Source organism: Chenopodium quinoa, unplaced genomic scaffold, assembly GCF_001683475.1.
Source record: "Chenopodium quinoa cultivar QQ74 unplaced genomic scaffold, ASM168347v1, whole genome shotgun sequence".
Lineage (NCBI taxonomy): Eukaryota > Viridiplantae > Streptophyta > Magnoliopsida > Caryophyllales > Amaranthaceae > Chenopodium > Chenopodium quinoa.
In genome coordinates, this window is record NW_018744143.1 from 2,714,322 (window position 1) to 2,730,003 (window position 15,682).

At 33.9% G+C, this 15,682-nt stretch overlaps 2 protein-coding genes across 4 annotated transcripts; one reads left to right on the top strand and one right to left on the bottom strand.

The window, feature by feature from the left end:
* Window positions 1-1,206: 1,206 nt before the first annotated feature.
* LOC110693271 (protein WEAK CHLOROPLAST MOVEMENT UNDER BLUE LIGHT 1-like) lies at window positions 1,207-6,893 on the top strand. Of its 3 annotated transcripts, none has more exons than XM_021870431.1 (5): window positions 1,207-1,384; window positions 2,031-2,114; window positions 2,235-2,422; window positions 4,143-4,402; window positions 4,545-6,893. In XM_021870431.1, the coding sequence occupies exons 1-5, from the start codon at window positions 1,341-1,343 to the stop codon at window positions 6,480-6,482; spliced, it is 2,514 nt and encodes an 837-aa protein (XP_021726123.1). In that variant the 5' UTR covers window positions 1,207-1,340; the 3' UTR covers window positions 6,483-6,893. The 3 variants fall into 3 exon arrangements, with proteins under 3 accessions (XP_021726123.1, XP_021726125.1, XP_021726124.1); XM_021870433.1 differs by lacking the exon at window positions 1,207-1,384 and adding an exon at window positions 1,443-1,638; XM_021870432.1 differs by lacking the exon at window positions 1,207-1,384 and adding an exon at window positions 1,647-1,883.
* Window positions 6,894-12,230: 5,337 nt separating this feature from the next.
* Window positions 12,231-15,308, bottom strand: LOC110693275 (ferredoxin--nitrite reductase, chloroplastic). The gene is made up of 4 exons (XM_021870438.1): window positions 14,653-15,308; window positions 13,883-14,237; window positions 13,498-13,786; window positions 12,231-13,213 (listed from the first exon to the last, which is right to left on the bottom strand). The coding sequence occupies exons 1-4, from the start codon at window positions 15,077-15,079 to the stop codon at window positions 12,473-12,475; spliced, it is 1,812 nt and encodes a 603-aa protein (XP_021726130.1). The 5' UTR covers window positions 15,080-15,308; the 3' UTR covers window positions 12,231-12,472.
* Window positions 15,309-15,682: the final 374 nt, after the last annotated feature.

The following is a 15,682-nucleotide window of genomic DNA, read 5'->3' on the forward strand; positions in this document are numbered from 1 at the left end:
CCAATATATATGATTTTGTTCGATTGTTCTTATAAAAGTTATATATAATTTTAAGATTTACACAAAGTATGCTACCATAATGATTTTTCTTCTTTAATTAAAATAAATTTTATTGTCAAATGATAAAAGTTGGAGAAAAAAAGTTGATAATATTATAATAATCTTGGATAATAATATATTATAATACCTTATTTTTAATCTATATTAGTATTTTTGTAACTAAAAGTTTCCTAGTATATACAGTAGGATAAATGTAAAAAAAAATTAATTGAGTAATTGGATTAAATACGTTGTCAAAATGAAAATAAGTATTATTATAGGTTATAAAAGGATGTTATTAAAATTTGGCCAGAAAAAAAAAAAGAAAAAAAAGAAAAGAAAGAAAACTAAAGCGGGAAATTTTTTAACCAGAAAATGACAAGTGTCATTTTTAGTTTCGCCTTTAGTATAAAGTTATTGATAGATTTAAAATACTACCTCTGTTACATATTACGTGCAAATTTTAGGTATTATTTGTGAGGTATAAAATATTCAAAAGCTGTACATAATATGTAACGGAGGTAGTATTATTTTAAAGGTATTTTCCAAACTTTTATCTTTGAAACTGATTTATTGCAACACGCTGATGTTTACTCTTTACGCAATTTCTCACAATTCACACAATTTATGAACCCTATAAAATTCTATGGTTTTTTTATTTTATTTTTTTTGTTTTATTATTTTTTTTATTTTTTTAATACAACACTTTAATAATATAAACTTTTTTTTAAAAAATAAAAATAAATGAAGCACACCCTTTAATGGAAATCTACTGTTTAATTATATTGTATATCTCCTTCATTTTATTATAATTGTATATCTCCTTCATTTTATTATCCCAATTCTCATCCCTATGCATACTTTTTATTTTTATTATTTCTCTCACATCCTTTACTTTTACATAAAACATACATAGTATAACCTACTGTTTAAAAAAATAATTTAACCATACATACACAATATTTTAACAACTTTAACTCAACCACTTAAAGCTACATGCCAGTCAAAGTATTAAAAAATCGGAGAAAATATAAAAGAAGTTGTGTTTTATTTTTCTAGATGAATTAATAGTTGTTACATTTCCTTTTTTTTTTTTTTTTTCTTTTTCTTTTTTGAGGGATACCTTTGCTCTAACATACTTGTCAATTTGTCATAATCCGACATAAATGTTAGAGTGAGCCCAGTGAGGTACCCCAAAATCCAAATAGTCCAACTAATAATAGCAAAATAAAAAAAATTTAAAAAAAATTATAAAATTTAAAAAAAAAAAAAAAAAAAAAACAATCAAGAAATCCCGTTGCATGCACGGAGTCAAGGACAATGGAGGAGAGAGAAATTACTACTTGTAAGATTTGCATTCTATTTTTTTTCTTTTTTTTTTTTGGGTAATAAAAGTATAAAACTCAATCTAAATTAGTGTGAGCTACAAATCAACATCACAAAAAAGAAAGGTTGACCTTGTTTTCCGGTTTGATTAGAACTAAAAAATTCTACCATCAAAATCTCTGGGTTTTTTTTTTTTTCTAGCTCTACCCAAAAATTTCTCCCTCCAATCAACATCATAATTTATCATTATAAAATCTTAAAGATAAAAATTAGGTAAAGTAGAAGGAAAAGTTTCTATTAATTTATCATATCCTTTCAAACTTTCTCTTCTCTTTTTCTGCTTAATTTCCTCCTTAATTTTCAGCTTTACCCTTCTATTCATTGATTAATCAAAACCCAATTTCTTGGATTCCAAAAAAATTCCCAAAAATAAAAAAGTTCCAATTTTTTTTGGTGGGGTTGTAATTTTGAATTTTTCTGAGCTGGTTTATTGAAATTTGGGTTGAAATTTTATCTGGGTAACTTCTGTTCAAGCTTTTTTTTTTGTTTGGGATAACTTTTACAATTTTGAGTTGCCAGCTTAAAATTTTAGAGATTTTTTGCTGCTGGAAGTTTGATTAAGGTTAAATTTTTGTATGTGAAAAAAAGTTTTTTTGTTGTAATAGGAAAATGGGTACAAATATTGAAGAAAATCCGCAGATTTCTTTGGCACAGTCTGAGGAAGAACAATTCAACACAAAATCTTCAAGGTAATTTATGATCCATCTTGTATTAATTCAACTTCCTTTTTATTAATTTATTTCCTATTTTAGTATTGGTTTCATAAAGTGTATGCTTAATTATTGATATTGTCATAATTAATGAATTAGTGAACATATGGAATTGTCTAATGGCATACAAGACAATGCAAAATCTGGGGAAGATCCTTCTCCGCATAAATTGGATGACGGTACCGGGTCATCAGTACCAGTTGAAGGGGCTTCGGATAATAATTCGGGCGGTATTGATGGGTCAGATGGTCCATTGAATGGACAACTAGAGAATAATTTGGATTCAGGTATTATTTGTGCTTTGAATTTGATTAATAAATTTGTGTGTTCCCCATATTTTTTGTACTAGTTAGCAGTTGTATCAAAGAAACATATGTAGTTTTTTTGTAGAATTGTAGGTAAGGAGGCATGTAGGGTGAGCTAGAAATTAAATGATCTTTATATTGATGGTCTAGTAGTTTGAGGAAGGGCCAATAGGTATGTCATGTGTCATGTGAGAGGTTGGTGATGGATTTCGTGGTTGATGTGAAAACTTGATGGCATGAAGCTTGGATGGTGTGAATGATTGTTGGTAATCATCCTTGACAAGAGTATTACTCATGTCTGTTCTGCTGTACATGATCGGTTTGCAACCTCATGCCTGTAGCTAAGTGGCTAATATGTACTAGTTGTTGGGTTCATGTATGATCCTCCTATGTTATTAATGGGTTGAGGGGTCAACTGAAATGACAAAAGGATACTTGGGTCCAGGTGCTGTTAGTACTTTGAAGTTTGAACGTGATTATTATAGGTCAATTCTTACTTGCACATGGAATTTGTTGCGCACTTGCACTTCTTTGTTGTACTACTTTCAGTTAGATTTTTATTCTGGGATATGAGAACGTACATGGTTTCTTGTATCAATAAAGTTGTGTTCAGAAGTCAGAACAGTAGCCCAAAATAAGCAGAACCTTCTGTTTCCTCGAGTTGGAGTAATAGTTTGTGAGAAATCAGTTGATAATGTTGCGGTGATTTATTAATTTGATGAAAAAGTAGAATATTTCAGTGGTTGTTAGTGCCTGTCCATGAGCGTAGGATTATTTGTCTCTACATGATCGGTCTGCTGCTCATATTTTACATATTTAAGTGAGCAAATATTATCTTATGGAACAAGCTGCAGATCACTTGCCCTTGTTATTTGTTAGAAATTTTGCATTAGTGTCATTTTACCACCACTTCAAATTGGTTCATTTATAGAAAACTGCATGTCAAGTAAGGAATCTGAATGTACTATTATTTTCAAGTATGTTTTCTCCATAGTTGGAAGATGGATTTCAGTGTTCCCCATCTGTGCATTGTAAAAGTGCCAAAGTTAAATAAATAGTTCTAGAAAGAATATATGCCCAAACACTTTGAAGCTTCTTTTCCTTTCTTATTGCTCTTTTAGTTCTATGTTTTATCTCTCTGGGAAGGGGGGAGTTTCTGCTACATATTAGAAGAGAATTAAAGTAGGGAGGGCCGAGGGGATCCATTTTTCTGATTTTTTTCCTTTAATTTTCTGTTGCACGGTTTCCATAGTGCATCGGTTTCATAATGCATAATGGTTTATTATATGTGATTCAAATAGTGAATTTAATTAATCTAGGTCTTGCTAATTTCATGTAATATTAACATAGGATACAGTTTTGGGTGATTTAGGGGGGGTAAAATTTTTTTTAATTGCGTACTTAAAGTAAAACAAAAAAGCATTGTGAATGCTGGTGACAAAACACTCTCATACTTAGTACTACGTATTATTCTTGGTATAAAAACAATGGTTTCAAATAAACTATAGAGCATATTAAACTAGGAACATTTTGAGCTGATGTCTTTGTACCAAGGATTGTGAATATCATATACTTTAGATCGCATAAAAAATGTCGTTTTAGATCTGCTTGTTTTCGGAACCACATATCAGAACAGATTGCTTTGTTCTTATCTGTTTCATTTCATTCTCTTTTCAACACACTCTTACTTATGTCTTTTCAGGTTCTCCAGAACTTGCTTCTGTCAATGATTCTGTAAAAGACATTCAGGCTCCCTCTGTCGGAGATGTTGCCACAAATGGCAAGGTTGCTGGGGCTGCAGTTGGAGGTGGAACTCCTGTTAGTCCCTCCAACGTTACTGCTGAGTATGACTTAAACAGAATTCTTATTGATACAGCAGCGCCATTTGAATCTGTGAAAGAAGCAGTTTCTAAGTTTGGAGGCATTGTTGACTGGAAAGCTCATAAAGTTCAGACTGTGGAGGTTAATATATCTGATTTTCTGTTTCGAATTTGGTTTAGTACTTCTTTGTAGACCAGTATTTTGCCTTAAATTCCTGAACATGAGATTTTGATTTGACATATTGATTTCTAGCTATTTAGAAGTTCTGCTTATGGATGTGCAGAGGCGCAAAATCATAGAACAAGAACTTACAAAGGTACAACAAGAGATCCCCCTGTACAAGGAGCAGTCCGAGATGGCTGAAAAGTCAAAGATCCAGATACTGAAGGACTTGGAAAACATTAAGAGACTTGTTGAGGAACTAAAGTTGAATCTGGAAAGAGCACAGACAGAAGAGTGTCAAGCGAAGCAAGATTCTGAACTTGCCCAGCTCAGAGTTGTAGAGATGGAACAAGGTATTGCTCACGAAGCTAGTGTGGCAGCCAAGCAACAGCTTGAGGTGGCTAAAGCTCGACATGCTGCTGCAATTGCTGACCTTAAATCTGTAAAGGAAGAGCTGCAATTGCTGCAAAAAGAACATGCTTCTTTATTGACTGAGAAAGAAGAAGCTGTGAAGAAAGCTGAAGAGGCTGTCTCTGCATCTAAAGAGATTGAGAAGACTGTGGAGGAGTTTACCATAGAGCTGATTACTACGAAGGAAACCCTAGAGTCTGCACATGCTGCTCATCTAGAGGCGGAGGAACAAAGGATTGGAGCAGCTATGGCCAAGGACCAAGATAGTCTCTCTTGGGACAAAGAATTGAAACAAGCAGAAGAAGATCTGGAGAAACTAAACCAGCAAATTGAGTCAGCTAAGGAACTGAAAACTAACCTGAACTCAGCATCCAAACTTCTTGCTGATTTAAAAGCTGAACTAGCAGCATACATGGAGTCAAAAGTAAGTCAGGAAATTAGTGATGGTGACAATACACCAGTTCAAGTGAACAAAACTCATGCCGATATGCAAGTAGCAGTTGCTGCAGCAACTAAGGAACTTGAAGATGTAAAGCTCAACATTGAAAAAGCAACGGATGAAGTAAACTGCCTAAAGGTGGCAGCCACTTCATTAAAGTCAGAGCTTGAGAAGGAAAAGTTGGAATTAGCCAACCTAAGGCAGAGAGAAGGTATGGCTTCAATTGCAGTTGCATCTCTCGAGGCTGAGTTGGAGAAAATCAAGTCAGAAATAGCTGTGGTTCAGGTGAGGGAGAAGGAAGCTAGAGAGAAAATGGCAGAGTTGCCTAAGCAATTGCAGCATGTTTCTGAAGAGGCAGATGTGGCTAAATCCGCTGTTAGTTTGGCTCGTGAAGAATTGAAGAGAGCAAAGGAGGATGCAGACCAAGCTAAAGCTGGAGCTAATACCATGGAGAGCCGATTGCTTGCTGCTCGGAAGGAGATGGAGGCTTCCAAAGCTTCAGAGGAGCTAGCCCTTGCAGCAATCAAGGCTCTCCAAGAGAGTGAATCAACCAAAAATAATGTTGAAGACAATGACTCACCTAACGGGGTAACACTTTCTGTAGAAGAGTACTACGACTTGAGCAAACGGGCTCATGAGGCAGAGGAGCAAGCCAACTTGAAGATAACCGCTGCAATGTCTCAAATTGAGGTAGCTAAAGAATCTGAGTTGAAATCCTTGGCCCAATTGGAAGAAGCAAATCGAGAAGTAGAAGAAAGAAAGGAAGCTCTGAGAATCGCTTTGGAGAGAGCTGAAAAGGCCAAGGAAGGGAAACTGGGTGTAGAACAGGAGCTAAGGAAATGGAGGGCTGAGAGTGAACAAAGGCGTAAAGCTGGTGAATTAGGCCAAGGTGCAGCTAATAGCCCTAGGAAGAGTGCCGAGGATGGACCAGAATTGAAGGGAATCAAAATTGAGAAGGTAGTTGATTCATCATCCCCTCCTTTCCAATATGGGCAAGGACTTGGTTTGAAGAATGTAGAGCAGATAGCCCAATCTAGAGCTACCAGTAGCACTTCCCCGAACCCAGGAAGTCCTAAGGAAAACTTAAAAAGTCCAAAGGGTATGTTTGGGCTGAGTAACACATTGAAGAAAAAGCGTAGGTTTTTGTTTCCAAGGATCCTTATGTTCTTTACTAAGAGAAAATCTTCTCAGAATCAGAAGACATCATAAGCTCCTGGATCAGTGCTTTGTCATTGTCTGCTGCTGCATTCTTCTTCCTTCTTTCCGTAAAGTCCTCTTCTGAAGCGGCATCAACAGTTTCTATGCTGTACATGGTTATCAATTGTGTATCTACACTTTATACTTCTCTTTTTTGCTTGGTATATTTGAGCTTTACATTCATTCTTATGTACATGTTTATCGAACGACTGAGGGATTTTCAAGGCACTAAAGAAGCCTGTTTTTGGAGCTTGTTATAGTAAAGATTCAAAGGAGATGGAATGCCATGTATAGATGATACTTATAAAGGCATAACTCCATTGAGAAAGGAGTTGGGTTTTCTGTGATTGAAAATCTGAGTTCAGTCAGAGTGTATCTTTTATTCTATATAATAGCTCGGCATTTTAGAAATAATTCTTTTAATGTAGTCCTTGCATCTTTTGCTCATAATAACGCATAAATACTGGAGTTTTCAAGGTAAATCAAAAGGTCTATTGGACTAATATGGCCTTTTATACATAACATTTGAATGCTGGTCTTTTCTTGGTATGCCTCTCCACATTGTTGGCCTCACATCTTTGTATCTTGGAGATCAATAGCGACATGCCGATACATAGAGATTTCAGATGACAACATGAACAAGTCCATTTGATTGACCTTGAAAAATGGATAGCTTGGCTAGTTCATGCTATTACTAGTTAATTTTGAGATCAAGCTTGCTGAGCTCAAATGTTGGAGACTTGTAACTTAATTTAAAGTTAAGTAGCCTGCGTCATAAGGATATTATTAAGAATTTTCCTAAAATTAGCTTGGTATGACTTTTTTTCCCCTTATTAATAATGACTATATATTTATCAATAATCAATCAATACTATATACTAAATACTTACTATATATTAAAGTAATCACCTGGATTATCCCAATAGTACACATGTCGCGTCCACAATAAAAATTTTCTTGCCAAAAACTATTTTTTCTTTTTCCTTAAAAAATAATAAGATAATTGATAATAAAAAAAAAAAAAAGAGAGAGAGAGAGAGAATATGCAGCCTAAAAATTAGAACAATAATAACTTTAGATAAATAAAATATTTTTTAAATGGTTAATCTATAAAATGTATATTCTCTTGAATCTTTAACTGTTAATCTATTAAATAATTTCGTTTCCTAATAATGAAGGATTTTAACTAAATCTTAAATTCATAACTTGTAAGCAAATTACAAAATAGAAATACTCTACATTAACGTATCACATCTATAATAATACAATAGCATAATTAAATATTTAAATGTATACACAATCCATTAACAAATATTCGAGCATTGCTCGGGCAAAGAACTAGTCTATCAATGAATAACTATATACAAAAAGACACACCAGCAATGACACGTGTCATCTCCTGTGGTGTCCTTAATATTTTTTTTTTTTGAAAAAAAAATCAATTATAGTATAAAATAATAAAATAATCTTATACAAAAATAATTACTTGAAATAAATAAGATTTGATATACCTTTCCACACAAACATTTATGACTATAATAAAAAAAAAATAACATGATTTGCGACATATTTTGATTTACTTCAAGAAAGTATTCATATTTATTCCCTAATAAAAAATAGTTGTTTATTTATTGATTAGAATTCACATCAAAGCAGTGTGCATATGTTTTAATATTTTAAAGATTTTTTTTAACTTTTTAACATGAAAAGTTGATAGTAACTTTTAAAAATTACCGTGTATGGCACGGGACCGAAACTAGTACTATTTACTAAAATAATCACCGGATAGGACACTTGGCATAATTTTGTGAAAAAATTTTCCTCCAAAAAATGATGTATACCTTTTTTTAATAAAATTCTATTAAAAAAATCTTTTTTTTTTATGATTTTATTTTATATATAAGTCATTTAATTTAAATTAACTATCATTATTAAATCTTATTATTATGAATTCGTGCGTAGTACGAGGCCAAACTTAGTATATATAACAAATAAATCAAAGAACACCAATACTACAACATTAATATTACGTACAAACACATAAATTTGCTGATATTAACTCAAATACTTGAGTCTAGGTGACCTAATAAAACACATCACAAACCTAAATTTATACAAAAAAAATTAAGCGTCCACTAATTAAATTAAACACATAAATATAAAACAAAACCAAAAGTTGTAACCAAAATACATTGATAGGGTTGAGAGGCTGCCCCAGTTGATCTTCTTGATCAATTTACAAAACAAATCAAAATGGCAAAATTATAAATAACGTGAACAGTAGCCACATGCTATTACCATTTTGCCCCAAGTTTAATGATGGAAAAGACACTTTTACCCTTACTAAACATATGTTATTACCATTTTGACCCAGATTTAATGATGGAAAAGACATTTTTACCCCAGGTTTAATGATGAAAAAGACACTTTTACCCTGTTGATTGACAAAATAAATTGATCAACAAGATCAACTTATATTTTGCGGTCAAAAATATATTGGGTATATGATGAAATACATCAATCCAACCTCGAAATATCTTTAACTCAGCTTCCCTTGCATCTTCAACTCTTTTGGGACATTATCATAACCAACCACCCACTAGTCCGTGGAATATGAACCTTGATGAGATTGAAAAAACAAGATAAGATGTACTATAGTAGTGTAATATTAATTACTATTTGATAATATAATTACTATTTGAATCATAACATCATTATATATCTTTAAAAAAAAGGGTTTGGATATGATTGCAACAATGGTTGATGATATATCATCTAACATCCTATCAATTAGAGTGAATATTATGTTAGTCAACGAAATAAATAGTAAGGTTTTTGTTTTTTCTAAATTGAAGAATTATCCTCCACTTGATAAGGATCTCTCAATCCGTTGGAAAATATTATGTTTCCACCGAGTTTGAAGAAGTTGATGATATCCTAATAAAAAGGTATTTTTAAATTAAGCTAAATAAGTGAAAGTATGCACGAAAAAATCAAAATTAAAATTTGTTAGTACATACCTGATGCCCATAAAAGGTCGAAGGAGATTGCAGAAAAACTTTTCTAAATTTTAAACGACAAGCCTTATCGAAATGGGTTTGTACAAAAGGTCGAGACGACAACATAGTCTCGTCAGCACATTCGGTATGGTAAATTACATTTCTATTTTAAAAATTATTATTCTAAATCAATTTTATTTAACTAATTTTTAACCAAATGTAAATGAATTTATTATTCTAAATTATTAATAAAAAGAATAAAAACATTTATATAAACCTTTCATAATATTTAAAAATCCTAAAAACAAATTCAATTATATTATATATTATATATTATATATATATTGCACACATATATTACTACCTCTATTACTTATTATTTGCAATAACAGGATATTATTTGTGAGATAAAATATTCTTTTGTTACAACAATAAGAAACAGAGGTAGTATATACAAAGTAGCTACCAAAGCAACGTTCTCCCACATATAAGTCCATGTAGTGCACTAACAACTCCATCAATTCCAAAATCTTTTCCCATTTGAATTTCATCGCATATCACTTTAATGTTCACATTAGCGGACCAACATATTTAGCAGCATTTGAATACATTTGCCCTAGCCAATTTTTTGGCCTCGTCTACTGATGCGAAGGCAAAATAAAATCAAATCCTGAGTTTTTAAATTACTAGTCTCTATTAGAGTTCAACATGTCAAGATCAATTAATATTAAAAAAAATTACAATTTCATGAAAAAAAATATCAAGAATTTTCACCTCCAACGTAGCCGCTGCCGACAACTATTACAGGTGACGAATAGGCGGATAAATTGGCCTTCAAACTTTGAATGTTTATTGCAAAATCTTGAAGGGCTTGTTATGCTGTGAGGCACTTGCATATCTGATGATTAGCCATTGCTGATCCTCCCTAACGGTATGGAATCACCGTACCGTAGACACGATGTTAAATCAATTAGGAGAGGCAAAATAAACATGTCATACATTAGATTAAGTAAACATGTAATAATAAATTAAACAAACTTAATTTATGGTAAGCTACGAAAGTCGAATATGGTAATATAACATACTACCTCTGTTTTCCTAATTGTTACTCAGTTACCATGGCTACATGCCTACATACATAAACTAAAAAAAAACTTGAAAGTGAGACCATGTACGTAGGTATCTTTGTTTTAAAGGGTTATAGTTCTCATTTATATTACTTACATATATATATATATATATGTAACACACCAGTAATGACACGTTTCATCTCTTTGTGTCCTTAGTTTTTTTTTTGTTTTTTTTTTTAATTTGATTAAAAAAATCTATTAATTAAGGAAACAAATCATTTACAAAAATAATATTTTTTTTATACATATTCCATATTAATGTAGTAATTATTATATTTATAATAAATTTCACAAATAGTTATAAAAATAATTTGGGCAACTATAAACCAAAAAAATATATTCTTAAAATAATTTGTAACCTATTTTACAACAAGAAAAAGATTGCTTGAATAATTTGCCTACTTTTGTTTTAGTTGTGTATTAGAAGTTACAATAAAACATGCAAATACCAAATCAATCTATAACATACTTTTATTATTCCTCGACTAATTTATAATTGTAATACTTATCAATCAAATATAATAATCTAAAACTATACATAACTATAGATCACGTGCATGGCACGGGATCTAACATAGTATTTTATATAATAAAGTGATTTTAAGATTTTAACAATTCCTCCCTCAGCTAAGCTGATATATGACATAAGTTTTCAAGGTGAACTAAACCTGACATAAGATATTAATAAATAAAAAGTCCATACAACACATCTATACAATAAAATAAACAACAATCATTTTGCTCCAGAGTCTCTAATGAATAGTTAGTAGCATATGAATATTAGTGGACTTAAACAAGTTGGATGATCAAATTTCAACAAATGTCTAAGAAAATAATTTTGAAGGTTAGGAACATAAGCAAGTCTATCACTTGGGTGGTACACTTACGCACAACTTTTAGATATCTCATGCTTAGGGATGGCAATTGGGCGGTGTGGATACCCTCTCCCATACCCACACCCATCAAATATTTTATACCCACCACCTACCCGCCATCCGCGGTGGATAAAATTCAACACCCGCACCCGTCTAAGTGGGTAGAAACCTAAACCCACCCTTGCTCCACCACCCAAGTGGATATCCACCACCCGCCTTTTACCCGCCAACTCAACATTCTTTTTAAATAAATTTCCTATATAACTTGTCGTTATACACTTTAATTGTTATGAATATATATTATAATAGCATAATATACAATGTAGTAGGCAATATGTGGGTATTTGGGCGGGTATTCGGGTAAGTAGGCAGGTAGGCGGGGTGATGCGGGTAATAGACGGGTATAACTCAAAATTCACCACCTACCCACGGTGGGTATGACTTTTGTATCCATACCCGGCCTACATACCCGCCAAACTTGTACCCGTACCCGCCCCAATTGGGACGGGTGCGGTGCGAGACTCGCATTTTTATACCCACCTGCCATCCCTACTCATGTACCTTTTATAATAGTACGAGTAGTCATTATATATACCTTTTACTAATATACATAAAGTTCGAGTGTGATACCTCACCTGTAAGATTTTGTGGGGGGGGGGGGGGGGAAAGGACCTAAAGCTTGACAACTCTAGCAAATTTGCAATAGAAAAGACAAAACAACTCAAGTAAAAGGTATTAAAGCAGAAAGCAAGATAATAGTGGGAAAATGATCGAATGAATAATGGAACTTTCACAACGCCTATAAACAAAAGCAGGTCTGCTATTGACATTTTACAATGCCTATAAAAGAAACAAATTAATCTAATTTATGCTCCCAACAGCATAACTCGAGCATCTTGTTATGCAGACGTACATGGGATCTTATGCAAGCTTAAAAAACAATCGTACATGTGGATACGCGTAACAATTGTCAAGAACAGGCAGGCACCCAAAGCAGCTTATTGCTCTGCTTCTTCCCTTTCCCTGGGAACAGCGCCAAATTGGTTGATCAAAAGCTCAGCAACGATAGGCACCAAATCTTTACACGGAACTTGCTTTTTGTAGATTTCACCTAGATGTGAGTCACTGCCAATACGTCCTCCTACAAACACATCGGCTCCTTCACAAGGCTTACCGTTCTCATCCCTAGCCATACAACCCATAAATCCAATATCAGCCACTTGTACTTGCCCACAACTGTTAGGACACCCTGTCCAATGCATCCTAACAGGTCGTGTCACAGACACTAGTCGTTGAACCTCCTCTGTCACCTTGAGTGCCCTGGCTTTGGTCTCAATGATAGCTTGGCCGCAGAATTGGCTCCCAGTGCAGGCCACAAGCCCCTTCATCAAAATGGGTGGCTCAGGGGAGAACCGCTCTTTTAAGAGAGGCTCGTTTAGTAGTGCATCTACCTTGGAGTTTTCCACATTTGAGATGATTATGTTTTGCTCCACTGTCAGACGGAGCTCACCAGAACCATATTCATCAGCTATACGAGCTAAGTCTTCCATCTCATCGGCCTGGAGACGTCCAACAGGAATGTGAAGGCCCACAAAGCTAAAGCCTTCTTGTTTCTGAGGGTGAACTCCCAAGTATTCTCTCCTTTCCCATTGTTTCTGAACCAGTTCTTCAGAGGATGCTCTTTCTAGGACTTGGTTAGGCATTCTCTTTTCCACCTCAGCCCTGAATCCTTCCATACCCTATCATTGAGAAGAAAATAAAGAGCAGTAGAGTTAGAATCTCTTTGCATTATATTGTGACTTAGTGGGCACACATCACTGCCTCAAAACCGTATCCCAAGGTCTATTGGTATATCAGTTAGATGGTTAGACATTTTAAAAAGGTTAGTGAGGTCGTATTCAACTTAGTATTGATCAATTGGCCCAAACAAATAATCAAGGAAAAAGCAGAACGAATTTCTCCGTAAGTACATAGTAATAGATGTAATAAACAGTTAGTAGTAGGATTGGTATTAAGTACTCACTAGCTCGTCAATTAGCCACATCATTCTGCACTTCTGCCTGTTTCCTCTAAAGCCGAGATCCCTGAAAGCTTCAAGCATAGCTTTGCAGACAGGAACCACATCTTCTGCTGAGACCCAAGCATCTAGAGGGATCGCCTCTTCACATCTTTTAATGCTGAAGAATCCTCCAACCAACAAATTAAATCCGAATTTTCCATTCTTTGTTGCAGGCATATAAGCAAGGTCATTGATGTGAGGATGCTCATAAAGATCATGGGAACCAATAACACATGGATTCCACTTCCTTGGCCTGTACCAATGTTCAAAACAAACAACCAAAAATAAGAACCAAAGAATAGCTAATCAATTAGACTAATTTACTTCAAGGGGTCTCAAACAGACTTACAGATTGGTAATAGAAAGGTTTCCACGCGAATTAGCAGTGACAAATTGCGAAATCAGGTTGGTAAATGGTCGGGTGTCAACAATCTCATGAGGGTCAATTCCTGCAAGAGGATTGCCTACAGGGTTTCTTACATTGTCCATACCACTCTGTAGGCTGGTAAGACCAACAGCTTCCAGACCCTTGATGATTTCCGGCACATCAGGCAGAACAACCCCTCTAATCTGCCAGTTTTGCCTTGTTGTCACATCTGCGCACCCATCTTCCCCGTACTTCTTGATCACGCTTGCTAAGTACCGTGTTTGCTCACTCGTTGTTACCCCATTTGGAAGCTTCAATCTCATCATGAATCTCCCGTCTAAAAATATCACCATATTTACATTCATCCATCAGACTTTTACTCCAATTTGTTAAAATTCTCAATACCAATTCACCTACCTAGTCCATTATCATTCTATACAATCTATTGTCAATAAAGTTAACACTCAACAGGCAATGGTTTTACTGTGTACCAATCTAATTTCAGGATTCCGAATATTATTCATGTCCTTTCACTATGAACTGCTACGTATAATGCACGTCATGCTCGCTCTCGAATGTATGATCTAATCATATAAATTGCGACAAGAATTTGTTGACTTAACAATCAAATCAGAAACAATTGCCAAAATAAGTAATCAACCACTCAAAAAGTAACTAAATAAATCATAAAATCCGATCTAATAACACCAAATCACAAAATAAACAAAAAAAAAAATGATTAATAAACTTACAATGATGTTTACGACGATGGAAAAGACCAAGCCACTTAAGTCTAACATCAACATCATCCTTATTATGCTTAGCTTTATCAATCTCTTCCATTGATAAAGTAGCAAGATCATTAATCCCATCTTCAACAAACAATTTCATTGGGTCTTTTTCAATCTTAACTTTTTCAGCAGGATTAATCCCATCTCTAAACTTCTCCTTCAAAACCCAAAACCCATCTCTCTCCTCTACTCTCGGCTCCAGCCTCGCCGCATCGACAGACGAAGCCGGTGCCGTCTCGGCCGCAGGAGAAACAGCACCAGCCTTCTGGGGTCTAATCTGGTGGCATCTTATCACACTCGACGATAACGTTGTCGATGATAGGCTATTATTTCTCCTAGATGAAACTAATGTTGGTGGTATGATCTTGTTAACAGGAAGTAATGCCATTTTTTTTTTTGCTCTGTTCTACTATAAAAACAACAAAGATGGTGATAATTAATGGATTGAATTGTTTATGAAAGATTGATGAATGAATTGAGGAGGAAAAGAGAGAGAGAGAAAGACAACGAAAGAGAGGAGTGTGGCAACTAGTAAATAAGCACAAGTTAAAGGGACTCTTGGAAATGGTTAAGGGTCATTTTGGTTGAATGTTTGGTTGTGTTCGACAGTCAGTGGATTTGATGCCAGCCAAAACTAGCGGCTAAAGGGTCACCCCATGATATTTACCAACGCCTAGCCGCCAAATATTATTTTTTATGGTCCAAGATACAAGAGAAATCTTAAGTTTACGTTACTATGCCCAATTTTTTTCCAACGCCTTTTATATATACACCAGAAATGTTAATTTGGGTTGGGTTCAATGAGATCACATTCGATTCAAGTCTAATCTATTCAATTTTTAAATTTGAGTCATATTTACTCATTTTATTTATTTATTTATTTATTTATTTTCATTCTAAGATTTTAAAATGAGTAAAAAAAAAATATATTAAATGAACAGAAATCTATTGGGGTTTTAAAAATTCTGTCATGTTACAAACTTACAACTAT